We start from the raw sequence: 19,994 nt of genomic DNA on the forward strand, positions 1-19,994 counted from the left end.
GTTTTATGCGAGTATGAATTATTTTACAGATAATTCGTTGTCCATTCCTTTTAAAACCATTTGTATACATTCCAGAAATATTTTGAAAGCAGCACCATTCGAATGCAATTATGTTTCATATAAGCAAATGTAAAAAAAACATGCACTAGAAGCATACACGTTTCTTCTCGAAGATGACAGGAGAGAGAGAGAGAGAGATATCTATGAACATATTTCTGTAAAACATGCATATAGTGCACTATAACGGGCGTCCGCCTTCCCTAAGGCCTTGTTGTATGATTCTCGACGTAACAGTCAAATGTGTTTTTCAAAACTAAAAATAGATCAACAACTTCTTCGCTGACTGCGGTAAATAAGATCGAAAACAAAAATAGCAACAGCAACGGCACTCTTGGTAGACGACAGTAGACATTTATACACCAGCATTAACATTGATAAACATTATGGAAATAACTTATTCCTTCCTTGCTATCTGAAAAATGCTTGAAGAACTATCCATCGAAAGGGAAATCTTTGTGTGTGGACCAACTATAACCGGCGGCAATGCTTCTTACTGTTTTTGAGCTGGCAGTGTGTGCAGTAACAAATTTAAAGTCAACCTTTCTAAGCATCCCAAAAACGAAAGTAAGAATTTTATAATGCGTGATTTTAGGCCAATAAAAGCGGTATATATATAGACTCTCAGCAATAAGAGTAATTAGTGCTTTCCGAACTACATATATCCAGTGAAGTAGTTGAAGTATTAGCCAGTATGTCGTCCATGTGATTACACGAGCTATCAGCATCACTCACAGAAATCGCAGAGAGAGAGAGGAAAGAAAGAAGAGCAAAACAATTATCATCATTTAATAGCTGAACTCGATAATCTGTAATTAAGAAACGAGATTCGCCATACAAAATTCCTCCCTTGTAAATCCAAGATTAAAAATTAGATTTGCAGAGTTATTCCTAGTTTTATCATTGATGTTGCGAAAAATAGGAGAAATGTTAAATGACAATGTATACAAAAATGGCTGACACCGGGAAAGCGGTGTAATCCAACAACAAATACAACACAGTTGATAATCTCCTTTGACAAAACGTTTTGATTATTGAACAAGCTTAGAACGAGATTATTTTCATATGTAAACGTACTTATAGACTTATACCTGACATCCATTCGTGGATAATTAGACAACAATTAAAGTTCCGCACTACGGCTTTCGAAGTTTCCCCCCTACTATAAAGAACCAGTCCGAATGTTCCGAATGTTCCGAAAGTAAGTAGTCAATCCCAAAGTCAGCGAGTCTTTATTTCTTTTTTTTAAGAAGCACTGCTTTCAATTCCAAGGCGTACAATAATAATTTTCAGAGCCGTGTACAAAAATGTCTGAGCATTTAAGTTAAAATGAATTTAAAACTCCACTCATCTTACTGAATTTCGCATTAGTCGTTGAAAAGAAAATTTTCAAAGTTGCATAACAACTAATCATATGATTCGCCTTTGTTTGCCTCTTTTGTTGCTTACCTGTTGTGTTTATCGCATCGTTGGTTGTTGTTGTAGTTACACTTTGGCCGGCTAGTAGACCGGCTGACGCATCGTCGGCGGCCTCCATTGGGAACACGCTAAAGACGATTTTGATTCGTGTGTCCTACGCAAGGACGCCAGCGTTGAGCCGAAGTATTTGATACAATCTTTGACACTTGGATTATTTTATTTCTTTAATTTTTAATTTTATTCAACACGGATATTTCTATGTATGTATGTAGTATATAATATGTAGGTGTATTTGGATATTTCTTATAATTCATGCGCACCTAGGCAATGGGACATAAAATTACAAAACCGCGAAATTACAACAACAACAATTATATTATTATTATATTAGATTATATACTAGACATATGTACTATGTATATTTGTACATTAAATAATATTTCTTTGCTAGCACTAACTATTAATAATACTTTAAATACACTAATTGCTTATTTCACTATTTATATTTGTACATATGTACATACATATGTACACGTGTGTACATATATCTTTTCGTGTTATTATTTATTATTTTCTTATTATCTTTGCTCTTGTAGCGACCACAACACAGACTCGACCAGCCGAAATTATTAGAAACAGGAGCTACAACAAAAATATGCATACGATATTTATATTTAGCATGCCGCTGAATAACGGAATTCATATACTAGCTGGCGCACCAACACATTTGCCTTCACACACGAACACTCAAACACACATTATAGTGTATTCGTATAGACCAGCGAAACACATTGCTTTGCTAATGGCTCCCGGCCGTCGCATAAACGGATTTATACACGGCAGCGTGTAATCTTTTTCTTTTTTCCTTTCGCTGGTATGGTATTTTTAAAATTTTCGCTTTTCAATAATATACAATATAATATGTAGTAGCCTTTATTCACACAAATATTTCTGAATTTGCCATTTCACTTCGAAAAAACGTTTGAGCTTTTCCTAATTCTCAATCAAATTTAATTATGTACATATGTATGTCGAATTCCAATGAATTTTCAAAGATATTACACTTTCAACGACACTTTTTAACCGTTATATCCTAGCTCAGGCGCCCGTATAGCCCATCGGTCACAAAACACGAAATTCCAATATGTATGTATGCGTAGCGGTTATGAGCGATCAACTTTCTCACTGTTAACGGTTATTATAATTTGAAATATTGAACATTTTCCATTCGCCGTTCACCGAATTGTACACATTATTTTTACCTAAGTACTTATGGGCGAGACGTCGCCGACTGACTACATATCATCTCAAGCGATCACTTCATACTCGCACATCCCGCATATGCTCTGCTTACTTGTTTTCACATGTGTATATGTATGTATGTGTGCAGGCAAGAGTTAAATCCTACTGTTCACGCACTGCTCCGCATCCAGCGACAACACCTCCTGGATCTCCGATAGTTTTCCTCAGACTGAGCAGCCGGGTCGGCCGGCCGCCGGAGCAATGTATGATGGCTCGTTGCCATATGAACACTTACACACACATACATACATACAAACGGTCTGCTCTTCTATTTTCGGTTATGGTGCGCGCATCGCATTCGTCATTGTGGAGCAAAGACGGCGGCAGCTTTTCATGTTCAGGTCGTGCACCGCGTATGCGGAACTCATCTGCACCAATGCGCCAGTTCGCTTGTTTGTTTATGCCGCAGCTATGCGTCGGCTCGGCTGATCACTGGCATGCAGGACAGCAGACAGAAAGTGCAGAAGATTTACAGTGGTGTAAATCAGGGTCCATTATATGTTTTACCTTTGTAAGGAAGCTTTGGTTACGACTATTTGTGAAGCTTTTCAGATCTGATCACTATCATTCCATGGGTTGTTAATATTTTTTGTTTTCTATTCTTGGAGTGAGGACCCCAACGCTCCCTTGTGATAGAAGGCTAAAGCTTTTAATCTGATTTTTATTTTTTATTTATTTTATTTTATTTTATTTTACTTTATTTTATTTTATTTCATTTTATTTTATTTTATTTTATTTTGCGCCGTACCAAAAATCTGATTTTATTTAGTTTCATTTCATTTCATTTTATTTTACATTTCATTTTATGTTATGTTATTTTATGTTATTTTATTTTATTTTATTTTATTTTATTTTATTTTTTTTTTTTATTCTATTTTATTTTATTTTATTTTATTTTATTTTATTTTATTTTATTTTATTTCATTTTATTTTATTTTATTTCATTTTATTTTATTTTGCGCCGTACCAAAAATCTGATTTTATTTAGTTTCATTTCATTTCATTTTATTTTACATTTCATTTTATGTTATGTTATTTTATGTTATTTTATTTTATTTTATTTTATTTTATTTTATTTTATTTTATTTTATTTTATTTTATTTTTTTTATTTTATTTTATTCCATTTTATTTTATTTTATTTTATTTTATTTTATTTTATTTCATTTTATTTTATTTTATTTCATTTTATTTTATTTTTTTTATTTTATTTTATTTTATTTCGTTTTATTTTATTTTATTTCTTTTTATTTTATTTTATTTTATTTTATTTTTTTTTTTATTTTATTTTATTTTATTTCGTTTTATTTTATTTTATTTCTTTTTATTTTATTTTATTTTATTTTATTTTATTTCATTTTATTTTATTTTATTTCATTTTATTTTATTTTATTTTTTTTTTTATTTTATTTTATTTTATTTTATTTCATTTTATTTTATTTTATTTCATTTTATTTTATTTTATTTTATTTCATTTTATTTTATTTCATTTTATTTTATTTTATTTCATTTTATTTTAGTTTATTTTTTTTTTTATTTTATTTTATTTTTTTTTTTTTTTTATTTTATTTTATTTTGCGCCGTACCAAAAGTCGATTTTTTCATGTTTAATAGATTACTTTTTCGAATTGCTTTTATCAAGCAGCTGTTAGCTCGTTATTCCTGTAATTATAGAAATTTCAATACAGCGCCAAGAATTATAAGAGAACGAAGAAAGCGCTGCCCGTCTTCTAATTTCCATAAATATACGAGTACTTAAACAGATAGTGGCGCCAAAACTCTTATATGAAAGCACCCATGTTTCCGTTTTTTGTATTTATACATACAAAAATAGAAGCGGATATAACTACAGTGAAAGCTTCCATAAACGAAATCATTTTGGGAACGCAATGTTCTCTTAAGAATACCCAAACAAAGTGATTAAAATTTTTATTAAAAGTTTATACTTTTCTTTATTGATTAAACAAATGTAAGACGGTATTTATTAAAATCTTTCCGACACTTCCACTTGGTACAGATGATGATAACGTACCTATATTTAAAATGTCAAGGAGTCCTACTATAAAATATAATAGATTTCAAATGAAATAAATGTTTACGAAACTTAGTACAGCCTAAATAGTTATATAAAGTCGTTATAAGAAAAATGCCATAATATTTTGAAAAGTATTTGAGAAAAATACCATATTTTGTTAAATAAGCGTAGCCCCACCAAATTGTTAACCCACTGTGAACAAAAATTCAACTCATTTTTTTATGTAAAAGATTAGACATATCACACTCCACATATGGAGCACCTTTTGTCACAAAATCAGATATTTTTGTTTATACCTTCTCCGAGTAGTAAAGAACGTTGTCAAAGAGGATCAGGTGAGAAATCAATTAATTTATGTAAATATAAAATTTGAAAAAAACATTTAATGAAAAGTAATTATATTTATTGATCAAATATTCGTTAGAACTATAATTCAATTGCAAATCGTCAATCCATACAAAATCTTTTAGTTGAAATAATATAATATGTACGAACATCTTAAGCAGTTACGAACTTTTTGGTATAAAATATAGTATGTATGTATGTATGCGTACTTTGTTCGTTTCGTCATCAACTTCTCATGATTAATTATAAATTTATATATATATATCGAAGTATTTTCATTGAAATGAACATTATAAAAATTAATGTATCAATACTCTTAATAATATAGAAAATGATATTTATTTACATAAGTAGATACTTAATTTTAGTCATCTATTTGAAACTTATATAAAGAACAATTAATTATAGTGATGAGTTTTAATAAAAGATGTAGAAATTAAAATCATTGAAGTTGAATGAACTCAAAATAAAGTTTTAACATTTTTATATTGATTTTACTTATTTATTTTACCCCAACAATTGCATTCGCTAACTACTTCATATAAAATTTACGTTTAATATATACTTCCGAAAAAATATTTGTTCTCGCATATAACACAATTCATTTTATTTTAATTAACCTCGAGTATAAGAGTTAGCTGAAATAGTATTTTTTATTTATTTATTATTATTATTATAATTAATATTAATATTATTATATTTTTGACACAATGACATTTCACGCACTTTCATTTAAATCATTTGAGGCAAAATTTTAGTCAGAATGATGAATAATATACATTGATCTTATAACAACTGTGTCAACTGTTTAATGAATTATTTTATATCCATTAAATTTCAGAGATGTCGTCGAATTAGTATGTTATTTTTAAATATAAAATTGTTTTGAAGCATTTTGCATCTCTTTAATTGCACATGAAATAGAAGCATGTATGTTCACAATTTTCTTAAATGTTAAGTATTTAACAGACTTTTTCTCGCTTTATACATACATATTCTATAACCATGAACTGTAATGTATCTTGTAGTTCTTGTAATAGGAAAGCATTACACCGATATTGAATATATATGCAAAGAGCGGGAGTTAGCTCAGCTATTCGAAGCTGATTGTAATAATTATCGATCGTTTGCTCACGCATGCTTTTCTTTAAGCTAGTATACCAAGTAGGGTACACATATTACTGGGATATAAAAGGTAAATGGTAAATCACAAACGGTTAACTTTCTAAACTGAATAGAAATGCGCATTGAATTTTGTTTGCCAAGAAGGTTTCGTAAATGGAGAAAACCAGGCCAGTGAAAAACGTCCAAATACTGAATGTATGCTTTTTAGACGAGATTTTTTTGCCCAACGTGCTTCTTCCTTTTTTAATTGTTCTATACCCTGTAAATAAAAATATTATGACATTTATTAGTGAAATGTATATTAATTTAAAAGTTATAATAAACATACATATAAACACTTGGTAAATTTTAATAAAAAAAAGCCAACATACTTTCTCTTACGCAAAGTTGTTCACAACAGTCATATGTACATATCGTTAATTTACATGAATAGTGTCATAACTTAAAAAACACGATTTTTTGCGCAATTTCATCGCCCATGTTGTATAAAAAATGCATTCTGATGCGAAGAAAAATTAGCTGTGCCGTTATTAATCCTGTTATGTTGCATTAGTTTTTAACCACAACAACGACACACCTGAGTTGTTTATTTTTTTCAGAAAGAACAACATATTTTGTGTTGCAACGATATTGGTGAAAAGATAATTACAATGTTCATGTTGCGGTTTTCTACTAAACCGACACATATAACTTATGACGGCGAAATTTATTCATATTTTTCACAAATAACGACATATTTCAAAAGGGGTCACGTTTATGCCTAAGAAAAAGCCTTGGTATACTTTTTTTAGTCCATATACATACATAGCTCAGCATTTTATTAAATATATTACTATTCAATGAAGTTATGGCGGTTTTCTGGATTTGGTAAATAAAAAACAATTGAAAACTTTAAACCGCTTTCTGAAAATAGACTTTGCGTTGTGACACTATTCATGTAAATGAGCGATATGTATTCCATATCAATACATCGATTACTTAATCAAAAACTTTTCAGAAAATCATTCACTATACGAATGCGTGGTTACGCTTTTGTAAATATGTTATCATATTCACACGTATTTATCAGTTAAAAGTTATTATCTCAAATTACTTACCGTTTGGTCATTAAATATGGCAGTCAATTGGGTGGCCAACATAATAAGCGTAAAAATTGCAAATAACAATGCTTCGAATGATAGAAAGAGTAATAAAAATATCGTTGCTGGAGGTGAATATGGTGAACATTGCCTCCACTCCGTATGTACACATTGCGCAAATTCAGTAACAACTAAAAACATGGCGTGTATAGATATAGCAGCAATGTAAAACTGTAAAATTCAATTAGCATTATATATAAGTTTATTTAAGCGTTATATTTAAAATCTAATACGCACCGTAAAAAGCACAAAGTATTTTTGATTATTTTCACCGACGCAATTATTTACCCATGGACAGTGATGATCCATTTTCCGTATACAACGCTGACATACCGAGCAGTGATGGGCGCGTTCCGGTTTAATACTACAACATTTCGGGCATTTGAAAAACATTTCACCTTCGCGATAGCCCATTTGTTCGATCATTTCTTTTGTTGCATTTCCCCGTGGAACAGCGCCGGGATCCGATAGCATCGTGCGTATATGGGAGGCGAAAGCGAGAAAGGCAAGTAGTTGGAATATTATTATGTTAATTGTACTGTAAACCGGGTATGGGCTCGGCAGCAATATGACACGCATTACCACGAACTCCGCGAAGAGTATGAGCAGCCATGTAAATACAGCACACACAATTCCACATATATCCTTTATTAACAATGATGTAGAAATATAAATACAAAAGATCAGATACTAAGAATATAACATAATCACCTTTACACACCAAGCACGACCGCCGCAACAGCGATTATGCATATCCCGGCTGCCACCATGTAGTGTTATATATTGTGAATGCATGTCCCTGAACTTTGCAAGAATTATAAATTTTCACGACTTAATTAGTGAGTGTCATATATACATTTATTTTCCCGAAAATACAATTGTTTAATTATAAGGAAAACTTTGTACGGCGACTATTGCAACAGCTGACGGTGTTGCTGCCACCTGTTTGCTTACAGCTGAGCAAAGTATCGTGGATGACATACTACAAATATGTAATGTAATTTATAGCCGTTTGTAAGCTTTTCGCAAAAAACCTCGTAAACCTCGTAAATTTGTTGATTCGTACTAAAACATTTTAATTTCAACATTAGGAGTAAATACACTAATTAATTCAGTTCCAATTTCACAAACTACTGTTTACGAATTAAATACAAGATTGCGACAAGTAAGTTTATATCCAAACAAATATTTCATTTAAAATGTTACAAAGAAATAATTTGTTTGTCAAACGTAAGTCACATAAAAGGTAGCGGAATGAAACTGTCGTACACTCCAGCCATGTCATTCGTACTACCCTTATAATGGATTTTACTGCAACACTAGTTTTTAGTACTATTTGACGTGTCGTTTTTTCTTCAAGTGAAAATTGTTGTCAATTGTATATTGCTTGTTGTGATCATTATCCTGCATTTTATCAAGTTAAAATAATTTTGTTTTAGTCAATTTTGATTTGAGTTATTTCCATAATGGTTGACGAATGCACAAGAAAGACACTTAGCAACATTCCATTACTGCAAACGCGTGCAGGTCCACGGGACAAAGAGTTATGGGTGCAGAGGCTAAAGGAGGAATACAAGGCTCTTATTAAGTACGTTCAAAACAACAAAGAATCAGGAAGCGACTGGTTCCGATTAGAATCCAATAAGGAAGGCACACGTTGGTTTGGCAAATGTTGGTATATGCATAATTTACTCAAATATGAATTTGATATCGAGTTCGATGTAAGTTAAAACAAATTCCAATAGGAAATACGATGTATACATTTCCATTTGAATATATTAGATACCTGTCACATATCCAACAACCGCGCCAGAGATAGCGCTACCAGAACTCGATGGCAAAACTGCAAAAATGTATCGCGGTGGTAAAATATGTTTGACCGATCATTTTAAACCTTTGTGGGCGCGCAATGTACCAAAATTTGGCATTGCACATGCAATGGCCTTAGGAGTAAGTGCATAAAATAAATTTTAATTATTGTTTCGAAGTTTATGAAATTCTTCTTATTTTCAGTTAGCACCATGGTTAGCAGTTGAAATTCCTGATCTTATAGAAAAGGGCATAATAACATACAAGGACAAGTGACATGCTTAATTTAGATAATTTTCGATCAATAATACAAGAACAAAACCCGATAACATGATATAAAACCTAAAGTATAATTGTGCCTGAAATCAATTAAAATAAATTTTGTATTAAATTTGAAATTATAATTTACAGGTTTTTGAAACCCCAATTCTTTTCTGTATTATCGCCAAAGCTTAATAAATTAAAATAGTTAAATTTATGCGTAAGCACTACCCAGCAAAGCGATTCTGATATTATAATGTAATTAAAAAAAACGTAAAATAATATGGAAAATAAAATTAGTGCAATCACAACAGTTGAATGGTGTTTGGCAGGTGTAACCGTTTTGTAACTAGCTCAGAGACCATTTCACGTAATTTTAGTATACTGACCAGCATGTTTATCCTGTCAATCAGCAACATATTCTCACAATTATAGGGGGTGTCTTTTCTGCCGCTGTACCAAAAATTTTGCATTTCAAATCTATTTTTTTAAATAAATACACGATGGATTTTGCAAGTAAATGAAAATTGTTTAATGTATACTCGAAATGATGTATATTATGTATTTGGTTTGTATGCATGTACTTATTTATGTATTTCATTCTGTGCGTCAACTGCACTTAAGTCCATAGATATAGAGTTTAAATTAAAGAATTCATTGTGTTTATTCTAAAGAATCAAAGTTGTGGCTATTGTGTCGCAATACATTTTACATTTCTATCCAGGGCGTGTTGAGCAATACTCTTCAGTACGTATGTAACTTTTTAGTTTTATAATTTCACTTCATGTATATTTTTCTTTCTCTACTTTCTTCTGTAAGTAAAAGTACAATTTCCAAAATAAATTATAATTTTTTCTTTCGCGATATTAAAATTAAATAACAAAGTCAAGTGCGTGGTAAATATAAATAAAATAAAGAAAAAAATTTCAATGTACAGTTTTCATATGTTTTCAAATAGATTGCACCCCTTTCATTTTAACACCAATTATGCTTAATTAAAAACATGTAGGAAAGAAAAAAATTAAGACAAATTTCAACAATAACGTTTAGTTATTCAATTTCGAATTTCACGTGTTTGAATTTCGAATTTTGATCGATTCACTTTATCTTTGGAACTCTCACTATCTCTCATTACTTTTCTATTTTTTAAATGTATCGAGCACAAGTTGGTGCAAGCGGACAGATATGTGGGGAAATGGAAGGGTAAGCATATGGCAACACGTTTCAAAATATAAAACTAATTATTAACTTCAGAATTTGCAATTATCAGATTTTTTGCAATCTTTAAAATTCTCACAACATTAAGTAATAAATAAACTACCCATTCAGAGTTTAGCGGTTAATGTAAGCGCATTGTATGGCTACGTTAAACGATACGTTATAAATCCGTTTACTTTGTATACAGTCCGTAAATATTTGGTGAAAAAAGACAATATTACAAAGCACATCAAAAATTGCAATGTTAATCAAAAACGTGCTCAACCTAACATTTTCAAACATTCAGGTCCGTACACACATCTTACACCACCATTTATTTCATGTTGCCGTTGTTCGTATTGCTGTTGTTACTATTGTTGCGTTTCTGCCAGCTGTCCGACCAAATAGAGCTGAGTGAACTAAATGGATCGAATGTCTGCATGTCGGCTGTGATGGTAGCACCTGCATCAGTTGGCGAAACATTTAATGATTGTTGTTGCTGTTGTTGTTGTTGCGCTACTGCTTGTGTATTGTTTATACCCTGAAAGTTGCTTTCCAATCCTGGCGGCGGACGTATAATCGTAGGGCCAACACTGCCATTGACAACATTGCTAGTTGAAGAGATGGCGCCACCGATAGGCCAACCGGTTGCGCCGGCGTTACCACCACCAACTACTGGAGCCCCTAATCCACTCATCAACGCAGCACAAGGCGATGGAACAGTTGTAGCGAGTGCAGCGTTACTAAGACCCGGAGTATCATGTTGTCCCGAATACGCCATTGGTGACCAAGTGCCCGAGTTGAGACGCGGCCAATCAACACCTTGCATCAACTGCTGCTGCTGTGCCTGAACATGTGCCTGCACTTGAGCTTGCAACTGCTGCTGCCGTGCGTTGTAAATATATTCGAAATATTCGGTTCGTGCTTTTTTCACTTCATAGAGATCTGCGTCCATACCAAAAGAAAACATAATGTCGTTCTTAATCATTATTTTTACAAATAAATTATTGCATCTTACCTCTAAGTTGTTGTCGATTTCCATCATACTCATACGTGGTTAAAAGATCCGAGAAGAAACTGCAGTCCCCTGTAGAGACAATCGGCTTTGGAATTTGTAGACCATTGCCACTATGGATGCTACTGCCACTGCTGCTGCTACTACTGTTAATTGGCTCCCAAACGGGAGTAGACGAAGGCGATTTCTTCGAACCGATTGGACCCAATTCAGTAGAGTTTGCACCAGCTACTTTATCCAAAACCGCGTCTGCTGAGTTTTGTCCAAAAAGCTGCGTTTGTTGTGGCAACTCTTTATTGGTAAACTCTGAATCATGTTCTGATGTTTCTTTCATGTTGTCGGCGAAAAAGAATGCCGACTTGCTATCACCAATTTCGAAATTAGATTTATCGTTTGCTTTAGTTGAGTTTTTGCTCGGCACATTGACGGGCGGTGCTTGCAATACATCGCTGAAAGTAGCCTGACAAGTATCCCATGGCGAACTTAAGCAACCCAATAAACCACCCATGCCACCAGTTGCTCCTCCACCACCGACACCACCATTGTCATTTCCAGTCGTAGGCCTTATGCGTGTTACCGCTACGGCAGTTGCTGATGTATCACCGAAATTTAATGTGCGCAATGCGTTTGCCGCACGTTGACGACTTCTGCGTTCAGCACGTCGTGATGTATTCGCCGACGACGACGGACCATTCGAAATAGCAACATCATTTGCAATATTTGCAGAGTTAGTATTTTGTGCGTCTTTGCGGCGTTCGCGACCTGGCGTCTTCCCATACTTTGCGCCGGTTGAAGAACTTTGCGGTGCCACATCCTTAATGGGAGGAGATGGTGTAGAAATTGGTGCGCCACTGGTTCCAGCATCCGGTACATTGGCCTTAGCATTAATATTACTCAAGGTTTCGCCGACGGCAGACTTGTTGGTATTCGTATTACTACGTGCGTTCTTTGTATTACCAGCATTGTTAGATTGTGCTCTTTGATTGATACCATTGCCGTTTGGTTGTTCTTTGTCTTTGTCTGTTTTTTCGGGCACTGGTACTGCAACAGCAACGGTATTTTTGGGTTTGCGCGCACCACGTGTTTGCTGCTGTTTCGGCGGCGTTGTTTGCACCTGTGGCTGTGCTGGCGCTGCTTGTATCTGTTGTTTCTTACCCGCGGTGTTACTGTTACTAGCGCTGCTGCCGCTGTTGCTTCTATCCAATTTATCATTGTGCGTATTTGCTTTGGGCTGAGTTGATGTAGATGAGCTCTTTTTGCCACTGTTTTCACTTCCCGTCGACTGTTGAGTGCCAGTTACGCCACTGCTGGGGTTAGCTTTATCATTCTCACTTGTTGTTTTTGGCAATGGCGCACTACTCTTGAAAACATTCAAATCCAGTGACCATGGTAGACTTACACGAGACGACGTTGCATTACTATTCGAATTGTTTTGCCGCTTTAAGCTTCGTTTCTTCACGCCAGTATTGCTGTTGCCGCAGCTACCACTGCTGCCACTGCTACTACAGCTGCTGCTCGTATTACCTTTTGGGTGTTGTGAGTGGTTGCCACCGCAACGCGTTGATTGTACATTCGCTGCTAATCGACTGGTCGTTTGTGGTTGTTCTTCATGCACATGCGTGGCTGCCTGTGCCTTCAACGCAATATTGCGCAGATTAAATGTCGGATGTACAGATCCTTTGTCGCGTGCTTCATATAAAGCCGTCTGACTATGCAATATGTTGTCATAGTCGATGTGAGCGGCAATCAGCACAAAAACAAATGTAGTAGCCAACACAACAATTGCCGCGCTGCGTATGCGTTCTTCCCATTCTGGACGCCCTATCAAGATGGAACATTGATCGATCGTACCCGGTGGTAGTTGCGCCACCATTGTGTACTCAACATCATAAGACAGATTGGTAAGTATCTTTAATGGCACTATAATGCGATTCATGGTATAATCGGGGGTGTATACAATCTCAATCTTTCTCGTCTCGTTCGCCTTTAAAGCGAAACTCTCACAATCCACTATTCTGAAACCATAACCAGAGCACATTTGATTGCCGATTTGAAAACTTTCTATCCAAATGGGAATTTCTCCAGTGTTTCTTGCCGTGAATTTTCGCTTTAGTAATACCTTCGGATACTTAAGCACGCCAATGACATTCTGACCGTTAGGCGTGTGTTGATGTGTGGTGGATGGATTGCAAATAGAGAAATGCTTTTCAGTAAAATTAAATGTAAGCGATACATTCGAACCGGGTTTACGATTGCCCAGCCGGAATTCGGACTCCACAACCTTCGCGCTAACCCAGACCGCTTCGTATAGTGTCAGATTATTTCTTATGTGCAACAATGTACAATAAGTGTCCGCCATAGGTGCGTTTAAACGAACCGTTACTGGTAAGCTTGTACGTGGTTGCAATAGTACTGGCTGTCGCGGCGCACCTCTTGGCAAAGTGAATACTTCCTTATCGGTTAGATAGCAGTGTGGCACGATATCCACTACTTCTAGTGGCAGAGACAACTCTGTCGCCTTCGCATACGTTGGATCAGCTAAGAAGTAATCCAGTAGCACTGGTGTCTCCGCCGGGTTGCTAAGTAGCACCTGCACTTCGTGCGGCTTACCCACTTCTACAGTTGGCAGAATTGGTTTCTCAGTGACGAATTTCGGCCACTCTATGTCGATAATCAACTGTAAAAGGAATTGCCGCAACTCTTGGCTATTCAGTGTGAAAACGATATTTTGAAAGTCGTACTTTAGGTGGCGAAATAACTCTGTTCTGCGACGCAACTCTGTCTCATCAAAATGTAAATTGTTATTAGGGCCACCACGAGTATTTGGCGGTGCGGGGAATGCAAGTGTGTTAGTTCGCTCATCTTGCGGTATATAGCAACGATTTTGACAGAACAATGATGGACTGACGTGTATACGGCCCACTTTGGTCATAGCGTTGCCCTCGATAGTCGAGCCGTTAATGTTGTAATCCTCAAAATGCAACCCGGCATCAGTAAAATTTATAGAAGTTATATGTATGGAGTGCTGAAATGTGGAACGTATTGCTAATTCTGCCGAACACTGTTTGCCCTGAAAGAGATGAAAAGAAAAAGAACATGCACGTCATATTTCGTGTTATCTCGCGAAATATTTACAAGAACGGTGTTGGAAATATTAAATAAATTTACCGGAAAGCAGTCATTAAAGTAAAGTTGCTCTTGATCCACTTCCAATTTGCCAATCCATGTGCGAAAACGTACCGTTGTGGTTATCTCTTCATAAACAGTCCATATCTTCAGGGTGCATTGATGTTGCTCAGTTATGTACGATTGTATCGCCACTTGAAAGACGGCTACATCACCTTCCTCTAATTGAGTGCATAATTTGAATTTGGCACTCTCCAACTTCAGCGTTGTATTGCGTAACGCTCGCAAAGAAGCAGGACGTAAACAACCGCGAAAAGTGGTATGAAAGTAGACACCCTGCGGCGATACAAAGTTCCATGTGTTCAACTTTACAGGCAAGGGATTACGATTGCGCAACACAATGTAACCGTCATGCGATGTCTCTGCCAATGGAATGGCGCCTAGATTTAGATCAACGCTATATGGTCCATCAGCTTGAATGCGCGCTGTATCATAGGTGGAGACATGCAAGCGGCCACCACATACTACCAGTGGCAACTGAACATGTGTAATATTAGTGCGAAGGAGTAAATTAGCCTTATATGTCATGCTGGAATTAAGCATCTGTAGTTGCAACAGCGCTAAAGAACCTCCTGGTGGTAGTACAAGGGAGCCAGCTGCACTGTCGGCTATAGCGTCGAGGTAATCGCTACTAAATTGAGCACGTAACGCACGACTGCCTATATCATCCTGTGGCAGGCTCACATTGAGCAACGCTAAAGGTTTTTCATAGTCATTACGCAACACCAATGTACGCTTATTGCCACCTCGCGTACCAAGTGTGGCTTGCGTTATAAAGGTTGTAGAATTCGTATCGTAGTGTAGCGAGCCTTTGAATAGTTCTGCCCGAATTATTATTGTAAATTCATGCGGTGATGGGGTAATGGAGTCCTGTAGTGGCTCTCGTGGTATACTTCTCAAAACCATTAACTCATCCAATATTGTTGTGCTATCAAACGCATCTACCTCCAGCATGACCACTCCATCCTTGGGATCGAATGCTAATCCAGAAATGTTACGAAGCTTAAAGTCAAGCAGCTCGTACTGTTGACGCATATGCGAACTGTGTAAATGTAGCTTAAATTGTACAGGTTTTACGCTGCTCCCACGCGCTACATCACCGCTTGCTTTTGTTGAAAAACGACCGAAGTTAACAACGGGATTATCTGCATACAAGCCATGCAATGGTAAAATTTCAAACTCGACTGGAATTACTAACACATTTCCGCCAGTGCCCACCGCCTCACCAATTCCTTCTTGCACCTGATCAGATATTTTAATGCGTATATAAGCCGTATGATTACCAACGTTTCGTGCATGGAAACGAATCCTTATAACCGATTTTGTTTCATATGGCGGTATCTCCCATAGAGTTTGTGGTCCTTCTTGGCCACCACTCGGCAGTTCTAATTGGAAAAGCCCTCCACTGCTATAAACCTGAAAAATTATGATAATTACTTATGTAAAGGTACAACTAAAATATATTAGATTACCTCGAGTATTTGAAGTGGTTTACTATGTGGATTATACATCTGAATTTCGGGTGTAAGTGTCGCATTAAGCGGAGCCTTAATTCCTACCAAAGGCTTAAGTCTATACGGACAATCTCGTCCCTTGCCGCGTACTTGCAAACGTGCTTGTCCGAAGGATGTGTGTATGAGAAGATCAGTGGCAACAATGCCGTGCATACGCGGTAAAAATACCACATTGAATGTTGTATTACCTTGCGGCGGAACAACTTTTGACTCAAAAAAACTCGAGTAGAACGTAGGTGTACGTCCAGACACAGAAGTCAGGTACACACTGCGATTCAGATTTTGATTCAATAGCGTCACTGTGTATGCGCGTGCAGTACCTACAGGACACGCTTCACCAAAATCAACGAAAGGTGGTTCGAAACGCAGACTCCGTTGCAGTTCATCACTGGTTGCGTCTATGGCAGGCGTTGTTGTCTCCATGAGAGTAGGTAGCTCAGTTGGGGAATTCAACGGTTGTTTTTCACTACTACTCCTGCTGCTATTTATGTCGCCGGCTACGCGACTTAAGAGTAGCATGAGCATCCATGCGAGTGACGAAGGTCGTGACATGTTCACGTAAAAATAATCACTTTCGTTTCGTCTGAAGATACACGTTTATTTCAGCCGGTAGTATCTCTTTGGGTGTGCTTAATGGCCTCCGTTTGTCCTTCTTCTTCCTTTCTCCTTATTACTGCTTTCGATTTAAAGTCCAATCAGATTTAGATCTGATTTTTTCCCAATACGTATTGTTGTTATTTTTATTCTTCAATTTACATTTATTTTGGGTCGGCTTTAGTATAGTATCCCCCGATTTCAGAGTTAAAATGGGTATGGTTGGAAAGAGGACGATCTCCAGATTACGAATATATATAATAGTTGCCGCAGGAGACTTATAGTTTTCGAGATATTCGCATTTAAAGTTGAAAATTTCACAAATTTTATGTGGCGATATTTCGATTATTACTTAACTTTTAATTTGTATAATACGCTTATTATACACTAACACTTCACTAAATTGTTTCCACATACTTATTTTATATCAATTGGTTTAATATTTGCTTTAAATAAGCATTTTAATTTTTAAACAATTTTGTTTATATGCACAATAACCAGTTGACAGATATCAAGTGTTGCCAAATCTACATATTTTACAAACGAATAAAAGTTAATAAAAAAATTACATGATTTATAATACATTTATTCCTGTTTCTTGAAAAACCATGATATTGGGTGGACCAGAGTTATTTTTCAAAAGCGCGGCCGAAGGCCGCAATTGCAGAAAAAAGAAATACGCGAACGATTATTATTTTTATTTTCATTTGTTTGGTTATGGCAATACTTGATATCTGTCAACCTGGTTATTGTGCATATAAACAAAATTGTTTAAAAATTAAAATGCTTATTTAAAGCAAATATTAAACCAATTGATATAAAATAAGCATGTGGAAACAATTTAGTGAAGTGTTAGTGTATAATAAGCGTATTATATAAATTAAAAGTTAAGTAATAATCGAAATATCGCCACATAAAATTTGTGAAATTTTCAACTTTAAATGCGAATATCTCGAAAACTATAAGTCTCCTGCGGCAACTATTATATATATTCGTAATCTGGAGATCGTCCTCTTTCCAACCATACCTATTTTAACCCTGAAATCGGGGGATACTATACTAAAGTTTCCCCTTTATTTTTTATATAAATCTTTTTGGCATTTCTCTACACATTCTATTATTTTTATTTTTATCTTAAAAATATTTATCGTCTGAAAACACTACACTATCAGCCTGTCGTCTGTAAAAGTGCAAAAAATAATAATAATCAGCCTGACAAGCGTATGTCATGGAGAGCGAATTACCTAAAAATACGAAACATGACATAAGATAATCATAATAGATGTAAAATAGCAAATATTTTATGTATAGGTATGTCTATACAATGGGTATGTTTTTGAGTAATCAGAAACACTGGTTTCGTATACCATTAATGGAAATTCAATATGAAATTTTGGCATTTAATATTTATATTTCTCAATATTCATTAACACACATGTGATACCTACTTAAATAGAGTGCCTCCATAACAAACCTGTAGGATATTTAATTCATCAATTTGAAATGATAAGAGGATTTAATGCGAAATAAGAATAAATGTAACAAAAACAGTAAATATTCAGATTTTCTTTTCTTCTCGATTTGAATAATAGTTTTTTTTTTTTTTTACTGGTAAAAACTTAAAGGACGCTGCATGAACTCTTCTCTGAACTAGCTAACTACGAATTTATTGCAATTTTTAATAATATTTTTCAAATTATTTGTATTTTATAGAACCAGGGACTGATTCTGTCACAAGTCTTTGTGCATCAAGATTTTTGAATTCCAATCATATGGACCCAACCGTCAGACATTCATACAGTAAGAAATTATACTATTATTTTTGATATAATTTGTACATAATATACATTTTATACAGTATGTATATAAGAAATACAACTATTTTTACATTGTTCATTTAAATTTTTAAAAAGATTTCAACAAAACTTGTCAAACTAAACTTAAATACTACTCGTGCAAATAAGTTTACAATAATTATAAGACATTTTATAATTACTTATTTTTCAAATAATTTATTCAGATTTTACATGCTCTGTAGCAACTTCTTTGGCAGACTGTAACTTTTTTTCTTGTTGATCTCGCTTCGCTTGCTGCAGAAGCTGTGCTCTTTTCAGTGTAACCATAATTTGCAGCGAATTGTACATCCAAGCACCCTTAAATATTAAAAACCAATTAGTTTTTTTCCATAATTAGCATATTTATGTTACACATTCTTACAATTATTAGCATACAGTTCAGTAATATCGGTATTGAGAATACTGTCGAAATGAAAAGCCCATTACTATCAAAGTACTGCTGTTTGGAGAAGCTTTTCCATCTAGCTGCCGCAAATTCATTAATGCTTTCCGAGCAGTAGGCAGCAGATACTGGAGTAGAAAAATGAAAACAATCATATCGTAGTAAAACAAACGCATTTCGTACAACAAACTTACATAGTATTAAAAATAAAAATATTTGAAAATTTGTGGAGTTCCTTGTCATCAGTGTTGTCACCGTTGTAAGAATATGCAATGCTATGAGTCCAATCAGCCACGGATCGTTCCAGTCAATCTATTCATATATTTTATGCATCATATTAATATGTGTTCAATTCCTGGTTTACAGTGCACTTACACTTGCCAAATACGACCAATACCCGGTTATTTCATTAACTTCTATGAAATTCGGATCTACCATTCTTATTCCTTGTTGTGTAAATATCAAATAGTTTTGAAAATCAAATGATCCTATTTGTCCACGACAGTTTTGTTTAATGTAAATAAAGCACAATTATATGAAATATGTCAAAACTAGTTGAAGGTGAAACGTCAAATCACTAACTAATGTTGTTGCCACATTATTCAATTCTTCTCCCATCCCTTTTTGGCGTGCGATAGATGCTGGAAGACAAATGGTTTAATTATTTCTCGTGTTTATTATTATTGTTGTTTTACAAATACTGCTACTTTGAAGTTAACATATATTGTAAAAGGTTTCCGATTATATTCTTAATATACAT

General features: G+C 34.7%; 5 protein-coding genes across 11 annotated transcripts in view; 1 reads left to right on the plus strand and 4 right to left on the minus strand.

The window, feature by feature from the left end:
* LOC105216889 (myosin light chain kinase, smooth muscle) overlaps positions 1-2,973 on the minus strand; it is an 89,541-nt gene extending 86,568 nt beyond the window's left edge. For 2 of the 6 annotated variants that reach the window (XM_054234510.1, XM_029043262.2), the window contains exons 1-2: positions 2,739-2,939; positions 1,507-1,796 (exon numbers count right to left, since the gene is read on the minus strand). In XM_054234510.1, coding sequence (XP_054090485.1) covers positions 1,507-1,594 — 88 coding nt within the window. In that variant the 5' untranslated portion in view covers positions 1,595-1,796; positions 2,739-2,939. Of the gene's footprint in view, positions 1-1,506; positions 1,797-2,738 lie in introns of all 6 variants that reach the window. The other 4 variants (XM_054234508.1, XM_054234506.1, XM_054234507.1 and 1 more) reach the window with 3 other exon arrangements.
* A 2,219-nt stretch (positions 2,974-5,192) lies between these two features.
* LOC105216887 (palmitoyltransferase ZDHHC3) lies at positions 5,193-8,394 on the minus strand. The gene is made up of 4 exons (XM_011191629.3): positions 8,132-8,394; positions 7,658-8,065; positions 7,379-7,591; positions 5,193-6,540 (listed from the first exon to the last, which is right to left on the minus strand). Exons 1-4 carry the CDS (start codon positions 8,213-8,215, stop codon positions 6,382-6,384), a joined length of 864 nt encoding a protein of 287 aa, XP_011189931.1. The 5' UTR covers positions 8,216-8,394; the 3' UTR covers positions 5,193-6,381.
* Positions 8,395-8,740: 346 nt separating this feature from the next.
* On the plus strand, positions 8,741-9,803 carry LOC105216886 (ubiquitin-fold modifier-conjugating enzyme 1). Of its 2 annotated transcripts, XR_008471852.1 has the most exons (4): positions 8,741-9,141; positions 9,203-9,370; positions 9,434-9,576; positions 9,641-9,803. XR_008471852.1 is itself a non-coding variant. In XM_011191628.3 (3 exons), exons 1-3 carry the CDS (start codon positions 8,887-8,889, stop codon positions 9,503-9,505), a joined length of 495 nt encoding a protein of 164 aa, XP_011189930.1. In that variant the 5' UTR covers positions 8,741-8,886; the 3' UTR covers positions 9,506-9,633. The 2 variants fall into 2 exon arrangements, 1 of the variants encoding a protein (XP_011189930.1); XM_011191628.3 differs by lacking the exon at positions 9,641-9,803 and having other exon boundaries at positions 9,434-9,633.
* Positions 9,804-10,814: 1,011 nt separating this feature from the next.
* On the minus strand, positions 10,815-17,162 carry LOC105216885 (transmembrane protein 131 homolog). The gene is made up of 4 exons (XM_011191626.3): positions 16,361-17,162; positions 14,871-16,304; positions 11,706-14,772; positions 10,815-11,632 (listed from the first exon to the last, which is right to left on the minus strand). The coding sequence occupies exons 1-4, from the start codon at positions 16,952-16,954 to the stop codon at positions 11,022-11,024; spliced, it is 5,706 nt and encodes a 1,901-aa protein (XP_011189928.1). The 5' UTR covers positions 16,955-17,162; the 3' UTR covers positions 10,815-11,021.
* A 1,697-nt stretch (positions 17,163-18,859) lies between these two features.
* On the minus strand, positions 18,860-19,812 carry LOC105216884 (transmembrane protein 18). The gene is made up of 4 exons (XM_011191624.3): positions 19,610-19,812; positions 19,429-19,546; positions 19,214-19,362; positions 18,860-19,149 (listed from the first exon to the last, which is right to left on the minus strand). The coding sequence occupies exons 1-4, from the start codon at positions 19,670-19,672 to the stop codon at positions 19,009-19,011; spliced, it is 471 nt and encodes a 156-aa protein (XP_011189926.1). The 5' UTR covers positions 19,673-19,812; the 3' UTR covers positions 18,860-19,008.
* Positions 19,813-19,994: the final 182 nt, after the last annotated feature.

The sequence above is a fragment of the Zeugodacus cucurbitae genome, chromosome 6, assembly GCF_028554725.1.
Source record: "Zeugodacus cucurbitae isolate PBARC_wt_2022May chromosome 6, idZeuCucr1.2, whole genome shotgun sequence".
Taxonomy (NCBI): Eukaryota; Metazoa; Arthropoda; class Insecta; order Diptera; family Tephritidae; genus Zeugodacus; species Zeugodacus cucurbitae.